This window comes from Theropithecus gelada, chromosome 1, assembly GCF_003255815.1.
Source record: "Theropithecus gelada isolate Dixy chromosome 1, Tgel_1.0, whole genome shotgun sequence".
Classification (NCBI taxonomy): Eukaryota; Metazoa; Chordata; class Mammalia; order Primates; family Cercopithecidae; genus Theropithecus; species Theropithecus gelada.
Window position 1 is genome coordinate 32,605,013 of NC_037668.1, and position 27,041 is coordinate 32,632,053.

General features: G+C 50.4%; 2 protein-coding genes across 2 annotated transcripts in view; one reads left to right on the forward strand and one right to left on the reverse strand.

Moving 5' to 3' along the window:
* The window catches only part of DFFB (DNA fragmentation factor subunit beta), a 29,540-nt gene extending 18,630 nt beyond the window's left edge, over positions 1–10,910 (forward strand). Inside the window, exons 7-8 of the mRNA XM_025404165.1 lie at positions 8,944–9,237; positions 10,536–10,910. Coding sequence (XP_025259950.1) covers positions 8,944–9,175 — 232 coding nt within the window. The 3' untranslated portion in view covers positions 9,176–9,237; positions 10,536–10,910. The remainder of the gene's footprint in view (positions 1–8,943; positions 9,238–10,535) is intronic.
* A 3,415-nt stretch (positions 10,911–14,325) lies between these two features.
* Positions 14,326–25,012, reverse strand: C1H1orf174 (chromosome 1 C1orf174 homolog). The gene is made up of 4 exons (XM_025404180.1): positions 24,896–25,012; positions 17,545–17,658; positions 15,782–16,270; positions 14,326–15,258 (listed from the first exon to the last, which is right to left on the reverse strand). The coding sequence occupies exons 1-4, from the start codon at positions 24,908–24,910 to the stop codon at positions 15,142–15,144; spliced, it is 735 nt and encodes a 244-aa protein (XP_025259965.1). The 5' UTR covers positions 24,911–25,012; the 3' UTR covers positions 14,326–15,141.
* Between the last annotated feature and the right edge of the window lie 2,029 nt (positions 25,013–27,041).

Genomic DNA, 27,041 nt, shown 5'->3' on the forward strand with positions numbered 1-27,041 from the left:
AGGTTATTTCTAATTTCTCATCATTATAAAAATCCCTGGGATGAACCCTCTATGGAATGAACCCATATGGTCTGGTTCCGTGCTATTTAAAGTGTGGTCACTTTCAAGCATTAGCAACATCTGGGAGCTGGGTGGGAATTCAGATTCTCAGGCCCCATCCACACATAACCCAGGTTCCCGGGGATTGGGGTGTGCATCCAAGCATGGGTAAGGTGCCCCCAGTGTCTGAGCGTGAGTCCCTCTAGGGAGTGTTCTGGGTCCTAATGACACTGCTGTCCCCTCTCTGAGCCTGGCCAGGCTGCTCTCGAGTGTCCCAGCCTACATGCTCACCATCCGTGTGAGTTCATGTTTTCCCGGGTTCTTGCTGACACTTGGTGTCAGTGTTCTGCATTTCCCCAACCTGACAGGTGAGACACAGATTCTCTTGCTCTAATTTTCATTTTCCCAATGACTGGGAAGGTTGAGCTTCTCTTTCCAAGTCTGTGGCCGCTTGTGTCTTCTGTGTTGCTTTCCTTTGCTCGTTCTGTCTTGGGCTGTGGTCTTATTTGTGGGCATGCTTTACACATTCTGGATACATTAATCCTATGATATCTTTTTTCATAAGTTTTATTTATTTATTTTTTGAGATGGAGTCTCACTCTGTCGCCCAGGCTGGCGTGCAGTGGTGTGATCTTGGCTCACTGCCACCTCCACCTCCTAGATTCAAGCGATTCTCCTGCCTCAGCCTCCCGAGTAGCTGGGACTATAGGCGCACACCACCACACCTGGCTAATTTTTGTATTTTTTTAAGTAGAGATGGGGTTTTGCCATGTTGGCCAGGCTGGTCTCAAACTCCTGACCTCAAGTGATCCGCCCACCTTGGCTTCCCAGAGCGTTGGAATTATAGGCATGAACCACTGTGCCTGGCCCACAACAAGTTTAATTTATTTTATTTTATTTTTTTGAGATGGAGTCTCGCTCTGTCACCCAGGCTGGAGTGCAGTGGCGCGATCTTGGCTCACTGCAAGCTCCGCCTCTCGGGTTCACGCCATTCTCCTGCCTCAGCCTCCCGAGTAGCTGGGACTACAGGCGCCCGCCACCATGCCCGGCTAATTTTTTTTGAAGTTTTTAGTAGAGACAGGGTTTCACCGTGTCAGCCAGGATGGTCTCGATCTCCTGACCTTGTGAACCGCCTGCCACAGTCTCCCAAAGTGCTGGGATTATGGCATGAGCCACTGCGCCTGGCCCAGGTTTTAAATGTTAATGTGCTCAGATGTTCCTTTTGTGTGTTAAGAAATCCTGTCCTACCCTGTCTATCCGAAAGAGATTCTCCTACTCTTTGCTGGTTTGTTGGGCCCCTTGCCACGTGCACCAAGTACCCAAAAATGTTTTCTCCCGGCCGTCCAAATGCTCTTGTCCCTTTCAAGATCATGGTGGGTGGGGACGTCAACCTAGGGGACACAACCAGCATTTACAGAGTGAAATAGGCCATCCTAGAACAGAGTACACATGAAAATAGCAGACGGGACAGCGTGAGTCAGAGGAATGTTTCACCAAGTGTTTGCTGCAGTTATATTTTCTCTCACGCTTCCTAAATATGTATACTCACACACAGATAAGTGCGTTGGGTTTTAATTAAAAATGTCGTTTTTAGCACCGGTCTTCAGAAGGTTGCAGAGACACTGGTCTGTTTGCCACAGGCCTGCCCTGACGTTTGTGGGGGTTGACACCACGTGCCACATATTTAACTATTTAAGAATAAAAGCTAACGATGCAGGCCGAGCGCGGTGGCTCAAGCCTGTAATCCCAGCACTTTGGGAGGCCGAGACGGGCGGATCACGAGGTCAGGAGATCGAGACCATCCTGGCTAACATGGTGAAACCCCGTCTCTACTAAAAAATACAAAAAACTAGCCGGGCGATGTGGCGGGCGCCTGTAGTCCCAGCTACTCGAGAGGCTGAGGCAGGAGAATGGCGTAAACCCGGGAGGCGGAGTTTGCAATGAGCTGAGATCCGGCCACTGCACTCCAGCCTGGGCGACAGAGCGAGACTCCGTCTCAAGAAAAAAAAAAAAACAAAAAAAGCTAACGATGCAATAAAATGCATGCTGTCCCCCTTCCTGGACTTATGTAGCATCATGGCTGGGAAGGTTCGCGAAGAATTTGCAGGCCTCTCCCATTTCCAGGATGTGCACGGTAGTGGAGCCCAAACACGGCCTGCCACCTGCTGCTTGCCCCTTCTCTTCCCACCCTTAGTGCCACCTCACACCAGGGGCCTGCACAGAGAGCATCCAGGCTTGGAACACCTTCCCTCTCGGGCTGAAGGGCGCAGGCTGTGGGGCTCAGCCTGTCCGAGGAGGATGGCCTGGCCCAGAGCCCGTGCGGTTCAGGGGCCCCTGGGCAGAAGGTGGCACGCGGAGTGTCCATGTGGACTCTGGGTGGGCCTGACTTCTCAGCCCAGAAGAATCCTGCCTGTGGTGGGAGGGCTGTGGTGGGTGGGCTGTGGTGGGAGGGCTGTGGTGGGAGGGCTGTGGTGGGTGGGGCCTGGAAAGCTCCCCTTTCCTGAAGTCCTAGGGACGTGTCTTTAGCACCATAGCAGGGTCCTCGTGGCCTGTGTGAACCCTGCCTCTGGAGAACTTTCCTTTTTGTCTCTTCACAGCTGTCTTCGGCCCTTTACTTCACTTTATTGACCTTTGCTTTTTTTTATTCCTACCTTCTACCTTTGTGGGTTTCTTCTTGCTGCTTCATTAGTTTGTGTCTCTTTTGTATCTAACCTATGCTTAACGTAGTTTGTCCTAGGCTGCATGAGCTGTGTCTTGGGAGTTCAGTTTTGTTTTTTTTTTGAGGCAGAGTCTTACGGTGTCACCCAGGCTCTGGAGTGCAGTGGCATGAGCTTGGCTCACTGCAACCTCTGCCTCCCAGGTTCAAGCAAATTTTCATGCCTCAGCCTTCCAAGTAGCTGGGATTATACGCATGCGCCACCCCGCCTGGCTAATTTTTGTATTTTTGGTAGAGACGGGGTTTCACCATGTTGGCCGAGCTGGTCTCGAACTCCTGACCTCAAGTGACCCACCTGCCTCAGCCTCCCAAAGTGCTGGGATCACAGGTGTGAGCCACCGCGCCCGGCTGGAGTTGTTTTGAGACTGCATGATTTACGTTATGATTTTGTTTTCGCTCCATGGGTTGTTCAGAAGTCCTTTTAGCGTCGAACATGTTTTCGTGTTTGTGTGCGGTGCCTTGTGTTCCTGTCTGCCGTTCGTTGTGGTCTGTTTCCTTGTCACTGGTCAGTGTTTGTGGGTGTTCATAACAGTCAGCACCTCAGTTCTGGTGTGCCGGGTTTCTATTCTATGCCCGCTCTCTCTCGGTCCTGTGGCGTTTCCACCCCTTTCCTCTGGCCTTTGTGTGCCATTAGGTTTGGGCTTATCCCTTGTTAGCCAAGGGTAACGGCCTTTTTGTCTTCATCTAACCTGAGATTCTGTCATTCAGCCACAGTGGGAACCTGCTGCAGGTGTGGTGACAGCTACTGTCTCCTAGAACATGACTCTGTGGGGTCCCTTGCTCTCAGCTGCGTCCCCAGTGTGTGGGATGTGGGATAGAGTTTGGCCATGGTGGCCACTCAGTGAATATCTTTTTTTTTTTTTTTTTTGAGGTGGAGTCTCTGTCACCAGGCTGGAGTGCAGTGGCACAATCTTGGCTCACTGCAACCTCTGCCTCCTAGGTTCAAGCAATTCTTGTGCCTCAACCTCCCGAGTAGCTAGGACTATAGGTGCCCGCCACCACGCCTGGCTAATTTTTGTATTTTTAGTAGACACAGGGTTTCACTATGTTGGCCAGGCTGGTCTCGAGCTCCTGACCTCAAGTGATCTGCCCACCTCAGCCTCCCGAAGTGCTGGGATTACAGGCGTGAGCCACCACGCTGAGCCCACTCAGTGAATCTCTGTTGACCGTTTTGTTGGGTGAATACATAGATTGGATTTTAGCTGCTTTACTCTGGGTTTTTATCCACTATGCCGCCATCTTCACTTTCTTCTGGTTTCTTCTGGTCTCTTCTGTGCCTTCTCTTGACTGACTTGAGTTTCCTTCTTTCCCTTGCCCATCACCCTACCCTTGCGTGGTTTGACGTTCCTGGTGTCCCTAATGTTAGTGATACTGGAAGAGGGCACTGCTGCTGTCCCCTCTCCCGGGCCGGCCTGGTAGTGACCCTCTGCGGTATTCTTCAGCGTTCTTGTCTCACCTTATTTTAATCCTGCACAAAGTGCTGGTGTGGTTTTATGGCCAACACTTCCATTTATCAGCAGATTCACCCGCGTCTGCATTTGCCAGTGCCTCTTGCATCTCACCTCTGGGTTCGTTTTCTGATTGCTGATGTGTAGCCCTTAGTGTTTCTTCTATGAGTGGCTGTGAGGGGTAAACTCTACTCAGCGTTCGAAAAGGTCCGTTCAGCTTCCACTGTTGAGTAACTATTTCGTTAGTACTGGATTCTAGGATGACAGATACCTGCCTTCAGTACTTTGAAGAACAACTCCATTGTCTTCTGGAATCTGTTTGTGAGAAGCCTGTTGACAGCCTAATTTTCTGCCTTTTTAATGGTACTTTTAGATTTTTCTCTTCCTCTTGGAAAACGATAAGTAGGTAGAGCTCTTTCCTTTGAATTCTGCCTGGGACTTGGATTCCTTGTGCTGAGGACACGCTTGTCTTTGGTTTTGGGAAATGCTTCCACGTTGATGAGGTGTGGCTTCTCTTTGATTCTGCCTGTGCAGTTAGTTTTCCGGGAGTGCCCGTCAGCTGTGTGTTGGACCTCCTCATTCTGCTCTCCTCACGCTGTGCCTGCGTCTGGGCTGCTGTCTCACTGGGACTTTCTGCTGTGGACTCCATCGTGTCCCCCAAAATTCGTATGTTGAAACCCTAATCCCCAATGTGACTGCATCAGGTGTAAGGTCTTTGGGAGATAATGATGGTCCTGAGGGTGGGGCCCTAATCCAGTAGGAGTGGTGTCCTTATAAAATGGGAAGGGAGCTCACTCTCCCTCTCTCCCTACCGCGTAAGGACACAGTGAGGAGGCGGCCATCTACCAGTCAGGAGGAGAACCCTCACCAGCACCCGGCCTGCGGGCACCTGCTCTTCAGCCTCCAGGACTGTGAGAGAGTAAATACTCCGTCTGTGGTACTTTCCTCTGGCAGCTGGAGCGCACTAAGACACTCCTGTATTGTTCAGGAATTCTCTCTTCAGCTGTCATGTGTCCATTCAGTCCGCTGAATACATACTTCCTTTGCTGGGCTCCTAAAGAGTCCAAAAGAAGTGCTTTTGGGTTCTTTATAAAACAAGCCTTTTTTATGCCAGTCTGTTTTCATTATTTCCATTTCTTTTTAATCACTTTACTCAGTAATCATCCATTTTAAGCATATTTGTTTTATGGTCACACACTAAAGCATTCAGCCTTGCGCACAGGGAGGTCTGGCATTTGTTCTCGAGCCCTGGGAGGTAAACTCCAATGCCTTGCAATGTCCTGCCTGGTAGGAGTGTCTCTGTTCACCTGGGGACCTTGGGTCACTGGATAGTTTAATGGGGTGATTTAGGGTGGGGGCTTTGGGGCAGCTTGACCTCTAGAGGGTTTGAGGCGGAGGTTGGCCCCGTGGGCCATCAGCCACGTCTGTGTGAGCCCCGGTGAAGGCTGGCGTCCAGGCCCGGTGCGCTTCCCGGTTGGCAGTGTTGTCACAGAGGGCTGTGGAAGTTAGTGCTTGGGGAAGTGAGGGCTGGCCATGAGCCCACAGGGAGGGGACAGCTGGAAGCTCTGGGATGGGAACCTTCCTGGACCGCGCCCTCTGTGCCTCATAACCTTGGCTGATTTTCATCTGCAGCTATAAGGAACGATAACCTTGAGTCCACCGGCTCCCTGGGGGATCTGTGAGTCCTTTCAGGGAGTTATGGAGTCTGAGGTGGTCTCAGGGACACCTCCCCGCTGTAGTTGGTGTCAGGAGCGAGGGTCCTTGTGGACTGTGCTGGGCTCCTAAAGGGCCTGTCGTGTGGGCAGCCCTGTGCCACTGCTGGGTCGGCCTCTCCTGCCGGTGGAGCCTTCTGCTGCTGTGTGTTTGGGCCCGGAGCTCGCTTCAGTGGGAAGTGTATCCCGTAGGCCTGCGTGGTGCTCCAGTGTGTCACGGCGCCTTCAGCGTGGCTCTGGTGGAGCTTCTGCTGCTGTGTGCTTGGGCCTGGAGCTGGCTTCGGTGGGAAGTGTATCCCATAGGCCTCCTCTGTGCTCCGGGATGTCACGGCGCCTCTTCAGTGTGGCTGTTCGTGGGTTCGGATTTGATTCCTGCAGATGCCCAGGGTTTCCCCGTGGTTTGGAAGCAACTTCCTGCCATTTCTTGCTTGTGGTTCCCTGCCTTGTTGGTCGTGTACTTTGGGCCGTACACCCTGCGTTCTGCAGATGACCTTGAAGGTGAGGACAGGAACGCACTCCCGGTGTCCACACCCTGTGTGCTCCCCTGCCTTCTCTCCCCACGCTGAATTCGGGCTTGTCCACGTGACACCAGCGAAGGCAATACGGAGCTAACAGAGGCCTGCTTGCCTGGGTGACTTGTCCCCTCTGAACACTGCCGTCACCACGTGAGGGAGCCTGTCCTGACCCCTTCGGGATGGAATAGGACAGGGGAGAAGGGCCCAGCCGTAGGCCACCCTCCATCAGACACAGCCCCCGAGTGTACCAGGCAACACCAGCAGAAGATCCCCCAGGCCAACCCCCGGAAGCCACTGCATTTTGTGGTGGCTGCTTCTACCGCATTAGAGAATGGGTTCAGTGGGTTTCCCTTCCTCTTACCCAAGCACCGGGCTCTGCTCAAGCTTTTCTATCCCCCTTAATGGCTATGGCAGGGGTCTTGGTCCCACCTCCCTGTCTTTCTAGGGTCCCCTGGGCCTGTATCAGGGACTGGAACCCTGGTGAGCCCCTGAACCATATCTTGCCTGTGTGCACTAATTTCTCTTTGGTTTCTGGCAGCTGGGGAGCCCCTTTCTTTTGATCTCAACTAAGTATTTTAACAAGGTGACTTTTGGCCGGGTGTGGTGGCTCACGCCTGTAATCTCAGCACTGTGGGAGGTCTAGGTCAGGAGTTCAAGGCCAGCCTGGCCAACATGGTGAAACCCTGTCTGTACTAAAAATACAAAATACAAATACAAAAATTAGCTGGGTGTGGTGGTGCACGCCTATAATCCTAGCTACTCAGGAGGTTGAGGCAGGAGAATGTCTTGAACCCAGGAGTCGGACATTGCAGTGAGCCGAGATCGTGCCACTGTACTCCAGCCTGGGTGACAGAGTAAGACTCTGTTTCAAAAAAAAAAAAAAAGGCAACTGCAGCTCAGCATTTCTGTGGGTTGCAGGGAGAGGGGTCTGCACCAGTTTAGCTCACCACCCACCATAAACCCTCCTGGCTATGCGGTCTCTAATCCCACCTCGTCAGTTTGCAAGTTCCTATGCTTGTTACTGCACAGTCTTCCAAATGGTTTATAAGTGAAACAGCAATATCATGGTGTGTGTATGTGCTTGGGACAGTCTCGCTCTAATTGGGCTAGAATGCAGTGGCATGATCTTGGCTCACTGCAACCTCCGCCTCCCAGGTTCAAGCGATTTTCATGCCTCAGCCTCCTGAGTAGTAGCTGGGATTACAGGCGTGCAGTACTATGCCTGGCTAATTTTTTTGTATTTTTTGTAGAAGCGGGGTTTCACTATGTTGGCTAGGCAGGTCTCAAACTTCTGGCCTCAAGCGATCGCCCACCTCAGCCTCTCAAAGTGTTAGAATTATGAACGTGAGCCACTGCGCCTAGCCTCATGTAGTTTTTTGTTTTCTTTTTTTCAGACAGAATCTCACTCTGTTGCCCAGGCTGGAGTGCGGTGGCACAATCACTGCTCTCTGCAACGTCTGCCTCCAGGGTTCAAGCAGTTCTCCTGCTTCAGCCTCCTGGGCAGCTGGGATTACAGGCACACATTAGCATGCCCAGCTAATTTTTGTATTTTTAGTAGAGATGACGTTTTGCCATCTTGGCCAGGCTGGTCTTGAACTCCTGACCTCAGGTGATCCGCCTGCCTCAGCCTCCCAAAGTGCTGGGATTACAGGTGTGAGCCACTGTGCCTGGCCTCATGTAGTTTTTTAAACACACATATATGTGTATAACGGTATAAGATTAGGATTGGAAAGATCATTAGCAAACCCTTAATAGTGATTACCTGTGAGGGGAAGGAGGGACATGAGATTACAAGTGGGATCAAAAGTGACTTCAGCTTCCTTTGTAAGGCTCTGTTTGTAAAATTTTCATGTCCTATCATGTAATGTTTTTGGGGGGTAAATCTATATGTGGATGAAACATGGAGTCAGTTAAGCCAGTTGTTGATGGTGGGTGACTGTAAGTGATGGGAAGGTGGTTGACCCCCTTTATTTTCCACATACTTTTCAGTATTCTGAACAGTGACACAAGTCTTTTTTTTTTTTTGTGAGATGATGTTTTGCTTTTGTTGCCCACGCTGGAGTGCAGTGGCGTGATCTTGGCTCACTGCAACCTCCACTGCCAGGGTTCAAGTGATTCTCCTGCCTCAGCCTCCCAAGTAGCTGGGATTACAGGTGCCCACCACCATGCCCAGCCAATTTTGTGCATTTTTAGTAGAGACAGAGTTTCACTATATTGGCTAAGCTGGTCTCGAACTCCTGACCTCAAGTGATCTGCCCGCCTTGGCCTCCCAAAGTGTTGGGATTACAGGCGTGAGCCACCGTGCCCGGCCACAAGTCAAGTTTTAAAAAGTAACATGAGCAAGGCTGCTTGCATCAGGCTCTGCTTGACAGACCTGGCCAGCTGGCTCGGCCGCGTGTCTGTGACGGCACTTAGGGGAATTTGGGAAGAGTTGTGACTGCAGTGCGCTGCTGTGACCTGTTGCCTGTGGCACCGTGACCACAGAAAATGATGTTTCTAACCTTACTTTGCAGAATAGAAAAGAAACGCACCATCATTCCTACACTGGTGGAAGCAATTAAGGAACAAGACGGAAGAGAAGTGGACTGGGAGTATTTTTATGGCCTGCTGTTTACCTCAGAGAACCTAAAACTAGTGCACATTGTCTGCCATAAGAAAACCATCCACAAGCTCAACTGTGACCCGAACAGAATCTACAAACCCCAGCCAAGGTTGAAGCGGAAGCGGCCTGTGCGGAAACGCTAGTGACACGTACACACCATGTTCTGGTCTTGGTTCCAGGCCTGATGTGGGCGTCATTTTAACAGGTGCCTTTTTTTTTTTTTTGGTCACTCCAGTAGTCCTGGAAAAAACCTAAAAACATGTTTCCTGCAAATCTGATTTCAGTACATTTCTGAATTGTTGTTTTTGTTTTGTTTTGTAGACAGAGTTTCATTTTTTTTTTTTTTTTTTTTTTGAGACGGAGTCTCACTCTGTTGCCCAGGCTGGAGTGTAGTGGCGCGATCTTGGCTCACTGCAGGCTCTGCCTCCTAGGTTCACGCCATTCTCCTGCCTCAGCCTCCCGAGTAGCTGGGACTACAGGTGCCCACCACCATGCCTGGCTAATTTTTTGGTCTTTTTTAGTAGAGACAGAGTTTCACTATGTTGGCCAAGCTGGTCTCGAACTCCTGACCTCAGGTCATCCGTCTGCCTCGGCCTCCCAAAGTGCTGGGATGACAGGTGTGAGCCACCGCACCCAGCCTGGAAATCATTTTTTATACCTTCTGACAGCCCAACTTCCAGAGGACAGCTTTGGGATACTCGCTGCATTTCTGTGAGTTCCTGGTCATACCGGTCAGTAGGGATAAGATTTGTCTCTGAGCTGAGGAATTCTTCTGTTCTCTGGTTTTACCTGTGTTGGGTTTGCTCACGTAACGTGGTCACCATACTGAAATGGTGTGATGGCTGAAGTTGGCCACTCTTGCTTGAGGGACGAGTTGTTTATACATCAGCTCTCTGCTGGGTCTCCATTTCCATGGCAAATGGGCAGCTTCATCCTTCTTGACGCTTCTATATGCCCAAAAGAGAGGTGTCATGCTTTGGGAGCAAGATGTTTGTGCTCCATAAAGAACATACAAGGACATTCACTGCTGATTTTTTTTTTTTTTTTGCGATAGGGTCTCACTCTGTAGCCCAGGCTGGAGTGCAGTGGTGCAATCTTGGCTCACTGCAACCTCCGCCTCTTGGGTTCAAGCGATTCTCCTACCTCAGCCTCCCAAGTAGCTGGCATTACAGGCACCCACCACCATGGCCAGCTAATTTTTGTGCTTTCAGTAGAAACGGGGTTTCACCATGTTGGCCGGGCTGTTCTTGAACTCCTGACCTCAGGTGATCTGCCCACCTTGGCCTCCCAAAGTGCTGGGATTACAGGCATGAGCCACTGCACCTGGCCTGCTGAATTGTTTATAATGGCAAAAAGTAGGAAACCCCCCAATGCCTATGAGTAGGGCCATAGCTATTATGTTGAACCACATGAAATTGCCGTTTTCTAGGCCAAAAATGGTCAACATTCATTAATTTCATGATTCAACCTGATAGATTTACATAGTGCAAAACTATGTCGCAGTTTCAAGCTTTTATGAGGAAAGTGTTTCTATGTAGAAACTGGAAGCTGTTCAGTGCACTGGCAGCTGAACCCTGCTCGTTGATCAGCGTTACTATCATCTCAGATCATATGGAGCTCATGTCAGCCATGTGGGTGGCAGGTGCCAGAGACGATCTGGAAGGAAACACGCGGATCTGAACAGCAGTAATCCTGGGGGATACGGGGGTAGGGCTGGATTACAGAGGGCTCATTTTCTACATCATGCATTTTATGGTACTTGAATTTTTTGAAATGGGCATTTATAACATGTTAAAATGTACTTTTTAAATTAAGTCATTTTGTAATATTTGAATTTTTACATTTGTTGTACAATCAGGAAAAGCAATAAAGATTTTTCAAAAATAGACATGTCAAAAAAGTTTGCACTCATTGAGGATGCTGAAAATAAGGATTAAAAATAAGGAGTCCGTGATCTTTTACAAATTGACTTCGTTATTACATTTTCTTCACAGAGCTAAAGCAATACCTTAAAATGACCCAGTCCTGTGTGGGATATTTCTAGAAGCCTCATCTATGGTACAGTGGTGTTTATCTGCTCTGATCAGGGAAGGACAAACAGTGGGAGAGTCAAGGCCTGGGAACCGGGGGGCCTGGTTCCTCTTCTCAGATCCCTCTTGCAGGGTCTGAAGAACTCTCTGGAGCCAGCAGATCCCACCTGTGCAGCAAGGAGCCTGGCCTGGACAGCTGTGAGGCCCTTCCAGCTCCATCGCTCCAGCCTCAGGAGACGAGCTGCTCTGTTTTCCAGCCATAGACGTGGGCCTTTTTCAGAGACACATTCTTTCGCTGTCTGTTTTTTGAGACAGGGTCTTGCTCTGTCATCCAGGCTGGAGTGCAGTGGTGTGATCTCAGCTCACTGCAGCCTTGAATTTCTGGGTTTAAGTGATTCTCCTGCCTCAGCCTCCGGAGTAACTGAGACTCCAGGCGTGTGTCACCATGCCTAGCTAATTTATGTTTATGTTTGTAGAGAAGGTCTCACTACGTTGTCCCGGTTGGTCTCGAACTCCTGGGCTCAAGCGGTCCACCCCCCCTGGCCTCCTGAAGTGCTGGGATTACAGGCGTGAGCCCCTGCACCTGGAGCAAGACGCATTCTTGAGGGAAGTCCTTCCGTCTCCGCAGTCCGGGCGTGCTGTGCCACCTTGCCCTGGACACTCAGGGCTGCTATCCCTCTACCACATGGCTCCACAGTGCTGCCCCACTGCCCAAGACTAGGCCTCGGAGGTTTTGTGTCCCTCAGGCCTTCTGCGCCACCCTGCTGCTGTTGGGCCTTGTCTGTGCCCCTCGTCACCCTTTCTGACTTGAGGCTTCATTTCTGCAGGAGGTGAGACACCGGAAACCCAGACTTGTTGAGCTGTGTGTGACGTGTGCAAGGCTCTCCTGGCTGTGACATGGTGTTTTGGTCATCGTTTTTTTTCTTGCTTCCGGGCCCTTGGCTGGGCGAGGTGCTGGTGATTGTTACAACGAGCTATCGCCTATCAGGAGTTACGTCACCCAGAGTCTCAGGTTAGAAAAGATGGCTGAACCTCTGCAACAAAGAGTGTGTGGTCTGTCCATTCTCACACAAGAGGGAGAAAAATTCTAGGAGCTAAGAGTGTGGAATTATGTGTTCTGTGGGGCTGAGGGTCACCTGCCGGGAGATCCTGGCATCCATAAGAAGCTTCCAAGGGAAGAGCTCAGTAGGGTCCTGCGGACAGCCTCAACCAGCCCAACGCCAGGCTCCAACCAGACAGCAAAGCTGCAGCGAACACGACCACAAGACATGACCTTCCTGCCGCTAAGGAGGAAGCGCACTGTAGGCAGAGCCACAGTCGGCCTGTGCCAGGGGCTGTGCATCAGCACAATTACACTCTTTTGTATCTTGTCTTTTATTCCCTCATTTGTCCCCCTTTGTTCCGTCCCCCTAGGTCTGTGCAGGCTACAGTCCACATGTAGACTAGGAAAGTTTCTACCTGGGAGTGCTTGTTAGTGCAGGTTAACAACTGAGTGAACAGGGGTGGCCCCAGGAATGTACGCACTTTCCACTCTGCATGCTGCATCTCCTCTGCAGGTGTATCATCGTTTGGGACCGTGCACCTCACTGAAGTCTGCTTAGAGGATGGCAAAATTCTCATCACCACCAAGATAGGTGCTGTTATTAATAGTTATTCATGTAGCAATCTAAAGTTGTACTTTATTTATTTGTTTATTTAGAGGCAGAGTCTTGCTCTGTTGCCCAGGCTGCAGTGCAATGGCACGATCTCAGCTCACTGCAACCTCCGCCTCCTGGGTTCAAGTGATCTTCAAGTGCCTGCCTTCAAGTGATCTGCCTCCGCCTCCTGGGTTCAAGTGATCTTCAAATAGTCTGCCTTGAAGTGTCTGGGTTCAAGTGATCTTCAAGTGTCTGCCTTAGCCTCCCAGGTAGCTAGGATTACAGGCGCCCACCACCATGCCCAGCTAATTTTTGTATTTTTAGTAGAGACAGGGTTTCACCATGTTGGCCAGGCTGTTCTCCAACTCCTGACCTGAAGTGATCTGCCTGCCTTGGCCTCCCAAAGTGTTGGGATTACAGGTGTGAGCCACTGTGCCTGGCAAAAGTTGTAAATTAATTTCCCTGGTTATCATAAAATGACTTTACAAGACACATTTCCAAATTATAGTTTGTTGATCAATAAATCACAAAGTTATTCAAAGCAGGTGAAGGTCATAGCTCATGAGAAAAGGATCACATTAGAAGTGGAGAATGACACCTTCAGGGAGGGCAGTGTTTGAACAGTAAAGAGCAGAAACACTTCTCATAGGGCGCTTCAACTGTATTTTGCTTCCAATTCATCTATTATGGAAAATCCTTCCTGTGCTTCACAGGACATTTTCACAGCGTTAATTCTAGCTGCTCTTGTAATTAAACTAGAAACGTATAAAAGCTCAAACCAGCAAGACTGACTTGCTCCCTCATGAAAAGGCCCACATGGTCTTCCTGCATCCTAGGCAACTTCTCCCCGTCCTTCGTCACCCAGGGACCCCAGCTTGCTCCTGGTTGGTCCACTCGGCTTCTATGTGCAGGTGGTGGCAGGAAGAGGCCATGGAGACAGCGCTCCCGACGGCTTCTCTCCACTGCCCTGGGCGAGCACACGCAGCGAGGTGCTCCCTGATGCCACTGGGGCTGGGGAGGGCGGCTCCTGTCAGGCAGCTGCACACGGACCTCTCCATGGCCTGGAGCAGAGCCCGGCCTTCTCCACCACACACACTAGGAAAGCCTGGCACTTCTGCGGCAGACAAGTGGGCGTGGAAGTACACTCAAGAGAAGGGAAGAGGCCCTGTCTCAAGGGCCTCAGTGGTGAACGGGTCTAAAAGATGGACCCGTGCCAGGCGCGGTGGCTCACGCCTGTCATCCCAACACTGTGGGAGGCCAAGGCGGGCGGATCACCTGAGGTCAGGAGTTCGAGACCAGCCTGGCCAACATGGTGAAACCCCGTCTCTACTAAAAATATGAAAAATTAGCCAGGCATGGTGGTGCACGCCTGTAATCCCAGCTACTTGAGAGGCTGAGGCTGGAGAATCGCTTGAACCCGGGAGGCAGAGTTTACAGTGAGCCGAGATCGCGCCACTGCACTCCAGCCTGGGCAACAGAGAGACTCAGTCTCAAAAAAAAAAAAGAGATGGACCCAGCCTTAGGAACATTTGGGAGCAGAAGACTGAGGCAGGATGCACTTCCTCCACTCAGCTCCCAGGCATTGAGAAAGGAATCCAGTTTTAGAACATATGACTGCTTTCAACATATTTTCAAAATATATTTTATTTCTTTCTTACGTGTATTTTGCAAAATTTCCAAAGTAAACGTTAGCTCTGCATACAGAAATAAGAGTTCTTTAAGAACTAGCATTGAATTCATCACAAGTATGATCAAATTATGATAATGGAAAACAAACTTGCCTATGACCAAAGCTACTGAGCTGAAGTGAAGAGCTGTCTTTACAAAAATCCCTCTCACTGAGCCCACTGCCCTGCAGCTGACTCAAGCCATCACCATGTATGTATGTGTACAAGGACACTGGCCAGGCATGGTGGCTTACACCTGTCATCCCAGCACTTTGGGAGGCTGAGGCAGGCGGATCACCTGAGGTCAGCAGTTTGAGACCAGCCTGGCCAACATGGTGAAACCCCTGTGTCTACTAATAATACAAAAACTAGCTGGGCATGGTGGCGCACGCCTGTAATCTCAGCTACTCAGGAGGCTGAGGCAAGAGAATCACTTGAACCCGGGAGGTGGAGGTTGCAGTGAGCCGAGATGGCGCCATTGCATTCCAGCCTGGGCGACAAGAAAGAAACTCTGTCTTCAAGAAAAAAAAAAAAAAGAAAGGACATTGGCACAGTACAGCAGCTTTGCAACCTCAAAGACTGTCTGACTTTGAGTTCCCACGAGTGTATCGTCCACAGGTATTCAGTGCTTTGCACTATTGACTTTGATGGGTCAGTTCTGAGGTCTGATTAAGACATTCTCTTGGAGATACATTTTATATAAATCTTGTAATGTGCTAAACTGTCAAATTGTTAATGGTATGAAATAGGGCAAGGACATCATTTTGTATGGTCTCTACATTTCTGCATCATCATCATCATCATCATCATCATCATCTTTGGCTCTGAAATGCATTTTTCTGAACTCTCGTCTGCTCATTGAAGGACACGATGAAGACGCAGGTGGGAGGTCCTTAGAGAAGAAAACATGGCTTCAGTCACGAGCAACACACATCTGCACCCGCATCTGCAGTGTGCCCCATCCAGCAGCTCTGGGGCTCGCAGACCGCTCTTCCCTTTCAGGCGCGTGAAAACGCCTGAGTCCCAGCATTCACCTCTAGATGAGAGCTTCCTCCCTACTGGGCTGATCGGGTAAAAAGGAAAGATGCTGGGTTCAAAACAAAAGAAAGCAACAGCGAGCGTGGGGTGGATGTTCAAAAAAACCACAAACCTGATTTCATGGAAACACACCTGTGGCTGCGGGAGGCCCCCTCCCACCGCCGCCTTTCCCCATGGCAGTGATTCTCAGCTCGGGAGATGGAGGGAGGGCCCCCAATTAGCCAATGTTTTCATTTTCTCCTCGTGGGTTAAAATGATTAATTTATGTTTAATGTTGTGTCGAGGCATTATTTACCTGCACTGAGTGGGGAGTGTGTGACTTGAAAGTGCGGCTGGCTGCCTGAGTACCCATGGGAGGAGGAAGGCGCCGCCCTTACCTGCATGAGCTCAACGTTTCCAAAGAACCGGCTCACGGGCATTGGCTGATTGCTGTCATCATCCAGAAAGATACTGTTGTCCATCTGAAGTGGTGGCTTCTGCACGTCCTCTGTCTCTAGCCCTGGCTCGTTCTGCTTCTGCACAGTGGAGCTGCTATTGGATTCTTCTGCTCCTGACCCAGCACTGTGCTTCGGCACGGACAGGCCGTCTTTAGCCTTTGCTAAGCGAGAGTCACTCACAACTCTGCAGCCACCGAGGGGAAGACTTGCGGCCCCCCGCTGCACAGAAACGCCAGCCTCGCTGCCTGGAAGCAAGGCACTGCTTTCAGCAAACTCATTTTTACAAGGGGCCTCAGGTGTCACTTTTGGCAAAGAAGTGCTGTCATTCTTAGGGACAAGCTTCTGTAATTCTGACTTCACAAGATGACCTTTGTCACATTTGAACTTCTTGGACGTTCGCCTGTCTGTGGCTTTGTGGGATGAGGAAGTCTGTCAAGAAAAAAAAAAAAGTAAGGGGAACCAGACACATCTAGCAAATAAAACAGGATTCAATCCAGAGGCTAGTATTTCTTCTCACATCTGAAATGATGAAGATGCTGTGACCACAACTTTCACAGATCGCCATTTCACTGTTCTGCCACCAAGGGACAAAATACAAGGGAGACTGAATTTAGACACACCCCACATCACTCCTACACTTTCAGTTTCCCTAGTGGTGTTACAGCTCCTGAGGCGAATTCTGAAGCACACATTTATATGTTACACAATTACAATAAAAGAGCCCAGCTTTCATTCACTTCTGCCAGGGCATAAGCTCTGGGAAGGAAGGGGTCTTTGCTTTATTCACCGATTAGGGCTTGGCACACAGTAGGTGCTCAAGAAATATTTGTTAAATTGACTTTGACAAAATTTTACCAAGCACCTCATTATGAGCAAAGCTCTGTGCTACATGCTGGCATATGGCCAAGCCCCAGCCCCTCAGCTTGGGCTCCGGGAAGCGGCTCTACTTCACCGGGAAGTTCAGGAACTCACTCCTCGGAAGTGACGGCTGGGCTGGGGTGGACGGCAGACGGCATGAGATTCCTTTCCCCACCCACTCTGCCTTTCTCTTCAAGCCTCTGGGGGTGAGGCTGCACGGCAATGGGCCAGCATGACTCGACAGCCCACCTAAGAACAGAGCAATGAGCACAAGTGGCCTCAGAGCTGGGTCTAGACACACACACGGGTGGGCAGTGCTAGGATCAGAGCCTGGTCTAGACACACACACGGGTGGGCAGGTGCTAGGATCAGAGCCCGGGTCTAGACACACACATAGGTGGGCAGGTGCTAGCATCAGAGCCTAGTTCTAGACACACACATGGGTGGGCAGGTGCTAGGATCACAGCCCGGGTCTAGACACACACATAGGTGGGCAGGTGCTAGCATCAGAGCCTGGGTCTAGACACACACACACGGGTGAGGAGGTGCTAGCATCAGAGCCCGGGTCTAGACACACACACGGGTGTGCAGGTGCTAGGATCAGAGCCTGGTCTAGACACACATACGGGTGGGGAGGTGCTAGGAAAGTCAGCCCCGGCCTGCCAAGTGTGTCTTTCTCTAAAGGCAATTACAGTGCCGTCACCTTTTCTTCTGAAATAGTCCCCCTCTGGCAGACAAGTAACATTCGATATTTTTATAAAGCAACACATCTTGGAGTGGCAATTTTGTATAAAAATGGACCCTCGAGTCAGGATCTTGGCGTTCTCCATGGTAACAGGGCTCACCAGACATGCTGTCTTGGCAGACGTGGAACCAGCGGCTTCCTGGGCAGAGGCCAACCCGGCTGCTGAACAACTTCGTGCTTTCAAGCGCGCCGAAGACCGCACTGCACCTGTGAGCTGACAGATTGAGAGCCACTCAGATAGCGATCGCAGGAAGGCGGCATGACCGTGCAGACGAGAACTTCCCACCTAAAGAAACACCCGAAGACAGCCCCTCCCACTCCAGGATTTTATCATCTTTGTGGAGACAGCTGTGGCCCGAATGTGTAAATCCAAACCAAACTGTGCCTGGGATTAGGATACAGGATCTACTCGTTCCACGATCTCGGAGGCTTGGGACAATCTGTCCCCCTTACCTTGTATGTTTCCAGTAACCACCATTTGTCCATTAGTGGGAATTAAGTCAACTTCGAAGCATTTAGAATAAGCAGCACATGCCTTCCTTAGAAGGATCTCCAACTTTTATACATTGTCAAAGTTCTTAGAAAAAGGTAACATGAGGAAACCAAAGTTTCTCTCCCTCAAATTAGAGTTCTATTGTATCAGTTGAAAGCAGCTAGCTACTGTTTCACAAATCTTAACATTAACAAACTGGTCCACCTCTCTTTTATCCTGAATGCAAAGCAAACTCTTCTAATAACAAAAAAGAAATTAATTAAAGACATAACATTCAAAATAACTATTGAGGAATAATTTTCAGTTTTCAGAAAAGTTGCAAAAAATAGTACAAAGAAAGTGGTGTGATAGCTCATACCTGTAATCCCAGCTACTTGGGAGGCTGAGGTAGGAGGACTGCTTGAGCCCAGGAGTTCAAGACCAGCCTGGGCAACACAGCGAGATCCCATCTTTAAAAAAATTAAAAAAAAAAATTAGCCAGGTGTGGTGGTGTGCACCTCTAGTTCCAGCTATGTGAGAGGCTGAGGTGAGAGGATCGCTTGATCCCAGGAGTTTGAGGCTGCAGTGAGCTATGACTGCACCACTGCACTCCACTCGGGTGACAGAGTAAGACCAAGTCTGTGAAAAAATAATAATAGTAAAATAGTACAGAGAGTTGCCATGTAGCCTTCACTCAGCTTCCACTAATGTTAAACAACTACAGGACATTGTCAACATTAAAAACTAAGCAACAGTACAGTACTCTTCACTAAACTACAGATTTTATTTGTATTTTATCAGTTTCTCCATGAAATGTTCTTCTGTTCCAGAATCCAGTCCAGAATATCACACTGCACTTAGAAAACTCGAAAGGAAGGAGTGTGAGTAGTAGAAGCAATAAACAGGAGCAATGCAGGTTGACGTGGCCAGGAAAGGCCCAGGAGCTGCTGCCAACAGGTCCTAGAACTGGAACCCAGAAGGGGACGGATGAAGAGCGCCCTGCCCAACAGCAGATAAGAGAAATAAAGGAAAAAAAAAATAGAAATAATCTGTCTCTGCCATGCACTCCATAGCCCAAGACAGCTCCAGAAGCCCTATGGGGTGGCAGCTCCAAGGCCTCGTGATACTGTGGCAGTCAGAGTGTGCGTCTGAAACAGGAGGGAGAAGAGCAGGCAGCAGCCACCAGAGGCCAGGACACCTGCCAGCTGTACACAGGACACACCAGGTACCCACAGGCTGGGTGAAGTTCCTGCTACCACAGCACACGGAGGGGCTGGGCCTCCGTCCTCTTACAAGGGCAGGGCTTTGCTGAGAGCCCCGCAGATGTCATGGTTACAGTTGCACCAAGGGGACTGAGACAACAGAGGTTACAGAACTTGCTAAGAGTTGCCATAAACATCTCTCATCAAAATCCTCCCACTGGGTCCTAAATAAGCCCATCTCCCTAAAACGCCATTGTAGGGAAAAGACATCTCTGTCCTAGAAAGCCACTGACCCTCCTCTCCTCCTTGCTGTGAGTCCTCCTCCGGGCACTTTGCTGCTCTGCGCGGAGTATGCTGTGTGGGGAGCCCGCCTCGGTGCCTGAGCAGCTTTAAAGGAGTGGCACGCACATTTCAGATGAGGACGACTTGGGTGAGGAGCTTATGAGGTTACACAAGTGATGCCTGGCCTCCAAATCTCTGTTTCATCACAACAGCTCACCCTAGATATGACCCCCAAAAGCTGCCTGAGGTGAGGACTGAAATGAAGAAGCTGTCACCACTCTGTGTTCTAGGCCTGCAGGTCTTTTCCCACAGCAGGTGCTTCTCAAGTTTCTGTCAGCATCTTGGCAGCAGTGGTTCTGAACTTTTTGCGTGCAACAGGTTCATCAGGTGGACCTTTCGGCCCCTTCCGCAGAGAAAAGCCAGACGACCTGGTGGGCCTGGAAGCATGGGCTGTTACAAACACCTGAGCAGGCCATTTGCTGTCCCCTCCGGATTGACAGGAGCCAAAATATAAGAGCAGCTTAGCTTCAGTTTCACCATGGATTAACCACCTCCAAGGTGTCAACTCCAAAATGTCAGGAATTGGTCACAGTCTCGCTTGCAGATTCCTGCTCTGCAGTTGGGCAGCTTGGATTGCTCTCGCAGTCCAAAAAAGGAAAGACTTTCTCATCATTGAGATTCTCCTGATTCCAGCAGATTGTTTAATAACTGGTATGTCAGAAGCACAAACATGGTTTCTCCAAAAGGGCTGGCCGAGACTGACTTCAGCATGAAACACGGTTTCCCCAAAAGGGCTGGCCGAGACTGACTTCAGCATGATGGCCTGAGGAGCTTCACTCACCTCCTACTCAGAGAAAGTGATGAGCAGTCCCCCAACAGCCATTTAGAGAGCCTTTGGAAATGGTCCTACGGGAACCCAGCAAATGAAGAAACACTCGCTCCGGAACACCTACATACATTCGGTAAGGACATGGAGAGTCTGTGGCATTTAAGCGCCATCCTGCTGCAGTCAAGAACACAGGGCCACCTCCCCAGCTCCCAGGCGGCGGGGTTTCCTCCCAGGAGAGGCAGGACAGCAGTGCCTCCCTTTCTGCTCTCATCCCACCTGTGGCTGAGACTAGGTCCTGAGTGAGTAGGATTGAGAAGAGGGGAATTCCTTTCTGCTCAGACCCTATTGATAGAATGGAGGCGTCACCTTGGCTCCGTTCTACAAGCAGGGTTTGAGCCTCTGCCGGAGGCTCCGCCCAGTGACCCAAGAAGACTGGGGCCCCATCAACCTTGTCCCAGATGTAAGGTGGTTCCAGGCCGGGGGAGGCAAACTTGGGGGATCTCAGGCTGCTGCTGGCTCCCCCAACCCCCATTCAGAGAGAAGCATATTACTGTCCTCAGCTGCATGGCCCTGGCTCAGAGGCTCTGCCTGGAGTGAGAGGCAGGAAACTAAACAGACAGTTCTTAAGTCTCCCCAAAGGCACCAAATTCACTGCAATGGAATGTGGAGAAGTTCAAGCCTAAGGGAACTTGCTCAAGAACAGCGGAGGCTGTGATGAAGGGGTGGGGGCAGTGGAGAATCAAGCAATAGGCCAAGTTGTAGGCCAACTAGTTTGCAGAAGAGAACCAGAGACTACCATGGCTGGGAGGAGCCCTCTTGGGCCTAGAACAAACTAATCAAACACTGACCTTAGAAAATATCCCTTCAAAGAAGCCACAATTTGATTGGATTAGTTTGCAGAGCAACTTATGCCTAGGCTGTTGCTGAGAATAGCACAATAAGCTGGCATTAGTGAAGTTTAACAGCCGGATGTGGTCAGGGAAAGAGGAAAAGGACCCCGCTAAAACCACTGTCATCCAGGGTGGCTGTGGGCATACCCAAAGCTGGGTGCCACCCCCCACCAGCAATATCAGAGGCTGAACACTGTGGCAGGGGAAATATATATCAAAACAATCTACTCAGTTGCTAAACAAAGAAGCATATCAACAATGACAAGCCCCAGGGTTGCGGACAGCACCCAGAATTGCTAAAATATATTATCTAAAATGTCAAAAAAATTATGAAGACATAATTCCAACAAAAAATTATGAAGCACTCAAAGAAACAGAAAAGTAGACTCACACACTGGAATCAAAGCAGGCCACAGAAGCTGTCTGTGAGAGTGACCAGATGTTAGATTCATACATATATAAAGGACAAGTTAGCCATGATAAACAAGATCAAGATCGACCATCCTGGCTAACACGGTGAAACCCCGTCTCTACTAAAAATACAAAAAAAAACTAGCCGGGCGAGGTGGCGGGCGTCTGTAGTCCCAGCTACTCGGGAGGCTGAGGCAGGAGAATGGCGTGAACCCGGGAGGGTGGAGCTTGCAGTGAGCTGAGATCCGGCCACTGCACTCCAGCCTGGGCGACAGAGCGAGACTCCGTCTCAAAAAAAAAAAAAAAAGATCAAGATCATGAATAAAGAAGAAAGATAAGATAATATTGCATCAAAGAGACTATCAATAAAGAGAAATTACTTAAAAACCAAATGGAAATTCTGGAGTAGAAAAGTATAAAACCTGAAATAACAAAATTCACTAGAAGGGCTCAATAGTAGATATGAACTGGCAGGATAAGCAGACTTGAAGGTAGATCAATAGATTATGCACGCTGAAGAACACAGAATAAAAAGAATGAAGAAAAATAAAGCAAGGCGCAGAGAAATGCTGGACACCATTAAGTGCACTAACACACACATAATAAGAACCACAAAAATGTAAAGACAAAGGAGCAGAAAAAGTATTTGAAGAAATAACAGCTGAGAACTTCTCAAATTTATAGAAAAACATTAACCTACATATCCAGGAATCTTTTTGTTTGTTTGTTTTGTTTTGTTTTGTTTTTAGACGGAGTCTCGCTCTGTCACCCAGGCTAGAGTGCAGTGGTGTAATCTTGGCTCACTTCAAGTTCCGCCTCCCGGGTTCACGCCATTCTCCTGCCTCAGCCTCCTGAGTAGCTGGGACTACAGGTGTATACCACCACGCCTGGATACTTTTTTGTATTTTTAGTAGAGACGGGGTTTCACCACGTTAGCCAGGATGGTCTTGATCTCCTGACCTTGTGATCTGCCTGCCTCGGCCTCCCAAAGTGCTGGGATTACAGGTGTGAGCCACCGTACCTGACCCCATATCCAGGAATCTTAATGAACTGAACTCCAAATAGGATACATGCAAAGAGATCCACAGACACATCACTGTAAAAATACAAAGATCAAAGGTAAAATCTTGAAAGCCACAAGAGAACAAAATCTTGAAAGCCACAAGAAGAAAGCCACTTAGAAGGGAACCTCAATAAATGAACCACTGACTGAAACAATGGAGAATATTCAAACATATTCAAAGTACTCAAACAAACCTGTTAACCAAGAATCCTATATCCAGCAAAGCTATACTTCAAAAATGGGCTGGGCATGGTGGCTTATGCCTGTAATCCCAGCACTTTGGGAGGCTGAGGTGGTGGATCACCTGAGGTCAGGAGTTTTAGACCAGCCTGGTCAACATGGTGAAACACCATCTCCAGTAAAAATACAAAAATTAGCCAGGCGTAGGGGCGGGCTCCTGTAATCCCAGCAGTTCCAGAGGCTGAGGTGAGAATCACTTGAACCTGGGAGGTGGAGGCTGCAGTTGGCTGAGATCACATCTCTGCACTCCAGCCTGGGCAACAGAGCAAGACTCTGGTCTCAAAACAAAAAAACAAAATAAAAACTCACTTTACAAGAAATACTAAAAGAAGTTCGTCAGGCTGAAAGCAAGTGACCCCAGACAGTAATTCAAACCCACACACGCCCACACAAACAGCACCAGTAAAGGTAATTATGTTCTTATAAAGATAGTTTGAATGCCTATTTTTCTACCTCCTTCTCATAATTTTAAAAAGCAATTGTATACAATAACATGTATATAATATATACAGACATGTACTATATTTGCCAATAACAAAACAAAGAAAGTGGGTGAAGGCAAAGCCCTACTGGTTGAGGAAATGACCACAGACAGAAAGTAATAATGATCACACTGTATTGTTGAGTTTGTAACATTACCAGATGTAATACATATAACAAAATACCACAAAAATAACCTATAACGGTAACTTTTCCTTATCACTTGGAATTAACCTAGTACAAATCTGAAGCTTAAGATGTATATGGAGAGTATGAAGATTAAGATGTATACGGTAAAACACAGAGCAAGCACTGGAAAAAACTCAAGAAACGTAGTAAAAAAATCATTAAATTAAAATGCTACATTAGAAAATATTCACTTTAATCCACTTAAAGAAGAAATAGGGGAAGAAAAAGACAGACTTGTATAAAGTAAAGAAAAAGTAAAATGGCATATGTAAACCTAACTACAGTATATCAATAATATTAAATGTGCACGGGCTAAACAATTCAATCAAAAGGCAGAAACTACCAGACTGGGTTTTAAAAAAGATCCAAGTGTATGCTGCCTAGTTTTGGTTCAAAGATCACTTGGAATTCACAAGTGGTCACTCCATTTGAACAAACCAGGAGAGCCTCCAAGCAGCTCAGAGCCTCCCAGGTGGACCTGAACCCGCGCCAAGTGCACTGTGAAAAGGGTCTTTCACCTTTAACTGTTACACCCACGCGGTAAGCACTTGACCCTTGCCAGACACTGGCACCCCCTTCAATCCTCACCACCCTCTGGGTGGATCCCACATCACCCCACTTTTAGCACATTAAGTACATGGGGCCAACCTGAGGTCACACGCTGTGTGACCTCCACTGGAGTGGCAGCAGTTGAGGGGCACAAACTCAGCTCCGCAGCATCCAGCACTACCAGGAGTTGAAACCAGTTCTGGAGAGGGCACCCCACCTTCCTGGGAAAGTGGCCTGAAATCTCCCTTCAAGGGGGCGTGGCCTGGGAAGCCCCCTTCTCCCCGGGACGTGACCTGTGAGCTCCACTTCTCCCGAGGGCGTGGACCGGAGCCCCCTTCTCCCGGCAGCGTGGCCTGGGAGTTCCCCTTCTCCCGGGGGCATGGCCCGGAGCCCCCCTTCTGCGGGGGGCGATAACCTTGGAGGCCCCTTTTCCCGGGGACGTGACCTCTGAGCTCCACTTCTCCCTAGGGCGTGGCCCGGGGTCCCCATTCTCCCCGGTGCGTGGCCTGAGAGCTCCCCTTCTCCTGGGGGTGTGGCCTGGGAGCGCCCCTCCTCGCGGGGGCGTGGCCCGGATTCCCCCTTTCCCCGGGGCGTGACCTGGGAGCCCTCCTTCTCCCGGGAGCTTGCTCTGGAGCCCCTCCCTTCTCCCGGGGGCGTGGTCTGGGAGCTCCCCTTCTCCCGGGAGTGTGACCTGGAGCCCCCCGCTTCTCCCGGGGGCGAGGCTCAAGCGGAGGCCGTTCCTAGGTCACAGGCACCCCGTGACCCCGCCCCGGCTCTCCAGACAGCAGGTGGCCCGGAGTCCCCGCCCTGTCCAGCGCAGCTGCAGCCCAGTACCAGCCCTCACCTTCCGGCTCCTCATGAGTGTGAGCGCCGCAGCCAAGAACCCCGCGCCCCGGACCAACGCGTCCCGGCGGAGCGGCGACCCGGAGTCTGCAGAGCGCGCCGCGGCGGCGTCCGACGTCAGCAGAGCCAATCACAGCGCAGCGCCCTCGTCATGTGACCCCACAGTGTTGGCTTTTACGTAAGCGACGGGCGCAGCTCGCGGGCTTTGGGCCAGTGCTGGGACACTGGAGCAGTAAGTCGTCCTGTGGCAGGCCATGTTCGTGAGGGCGCGTCCCTTGGCACCCCTGTAGCCGCTATGTTTCCCACGCCCATGGCAGGCCTGGGAGGTTATGTTTGCGGGGGGTGCTTTTTTTGTAGCTTCTGTGTTTGCCGTATTTGAAAGGAGCGGACGACCATGTTCGTGAACGGCGCTTCCCTTGGTGCACCTGTGGCCGCCATGTTTTGAGAGGGGTGGGCCACAATGTTCTTTAGGGGCACTTGCGTTGAAGCTTCTTTGGCCATCATGTTTGAGAGGGGCGGACGGCCATGTTTGTAAGGGGCGCTTCTCTTGGTGGGCCTGTGGCCGCTATGTTTGAGAGGGGCAGGCAACTATGTTCGTGAGGGTTGCTTCCCTTGAAGCCTTTGTGGCCGCCATGTTTGTGAGGGGCTCTTCCCTGGTGCGCCTGTGGCCGCCATGTTTGAGAGGGGCGGGCGGGGCGTCCGTGAGGGGCGCCTCCCCTGGCAGTCCCTGGCCAAGAGCCTGTAGGAGGGCGGGAGGTGCTTTCTCCAGTGCCGCAGAGCGCTGGTTTCTGAGCGCCGGTTAGCGGCGTTGAGCAGCGCGAGGGACCCCTAGGCCTGCCCTTGCTGCGGTCCCGCTGAGGAAGTTTGCGCGCTTGTCGCAGGCTGGGCTGCCCTGTGAGGTGCCGCTTTGGGTTGGGGTGGCCTCTGCTGTCCCCCACGTCGCGGGCGGGATCGGGCCTCAGTGGAGGCCGTCGGTGGGCCCAGGAGGCCAGGGTCCGGCGTCAGGCTGGGGGTCAGGTTCTCACCCCCTGTCACGTGCAAGGCGGGAACTGACCCCTCCGCTGTCCGGTTACTCTCCGGGGCAAAAGTGGATTCGCAGCGGCTACGCCTCCTCTGGTGGCCACGCCCCTAGCGCGCTTGGGTGGACCCGCAGCGGCCACGCCTCCTCCAATGGCCACGCCCTATCAGGTCTGGGGGGACACAGCGGCCACGCCTCCAGCAGACACTGCCTTAGCAGGCTTGAGCTGCTGTGATGCGTCCTCCTCGGCCGCTGCTTGACATCCTGGCCTTCACATCAGCTAAGGGAGGTGTTTATAAAGCTGAGGACCACTGTTCTGTTTTTTATTTTTATTTTTTATTTGAGACGGAGTCTCGCTTTGTCTCCCAGGCTGGAGTGCAGTGGCCTGATCTCAGCTCACTGCAACCTCCGCCTCCTGGGTTCAAGTGATTCTCCTGCCTCAGCCTCATGAGTGGCTGGGATTTCAGGCACGCGTCACCACGCCTGGCTAATTTTTGTATTTTTAGTAGAGATGGGGTTTCACCACATTGGTCAGGCTGGTCTTGAACTCCTGACCTCAAATATTCCGCCCACCTTGGCCTCCCAAAGTGCTGGGATTACAGGCGTGAGCCACCGCGCCCAGCCCACTTTTCTGTTCTTAAGAATTTTAACATAGAAATGAAATCCAGCCTTGCCTGAAACCCTCCAGCCCTTGAGTTCTCTGGGCTCTAGGATGTGTGTCTTCAGAAAAGGGCGCGAGGTGGAAACCACGTCAGTGGCCGAGGACACCTGGCCCCTCCCCTCTCTGCCTGCATGTGGCTGCCCAGTCCAGGGCGGGCTCCTAGGTGCTCGGGCACAGGGCGCATCCAGCAGCTGGTACTGTGCTTTGCAAATAAATGAGAGTCGTATTTCCTTTTAAAATCATTATTAGTTTTTTGCAAGTGAGAACATTTAAATCAGGCAGTTTTGTTAGAAGCATTAGGTTTTCCACTTAAACTACAAAGGTTGAAAAGTGAACTGCGTTGCATTGTGAATCCTGGCCTGCTTGGGGTCCTTCTGTGCACTGTTACAAGGCAGGGTGTGATTAATAATCTCTTCCAAAAGCATCAGTGTGCCTGCTCTTACGGTATGACTCCCTCAAAGCCCAGAC

Excerpts from the sequence above, each read along its gene's own strand:
- C1H1orf174 (XM_025404180.1), bottom strand. Across the intron at positions 16,271-17,544 it reads CTGCCAAGACAGCATGTCTG|ACTTCCTCATCCCACAAAGC; the intron begins GTGAGCCCTGTT and ends TTTTCTTGACAG. Across the intron at positions 15,259-15,781 it reads GAAACGTTGAGCTCATGCAG|GACCTCCCACCTGCGTCTTC; the intron begins GTAAGGGCGGCG and ends TTCTTCTCTAAG.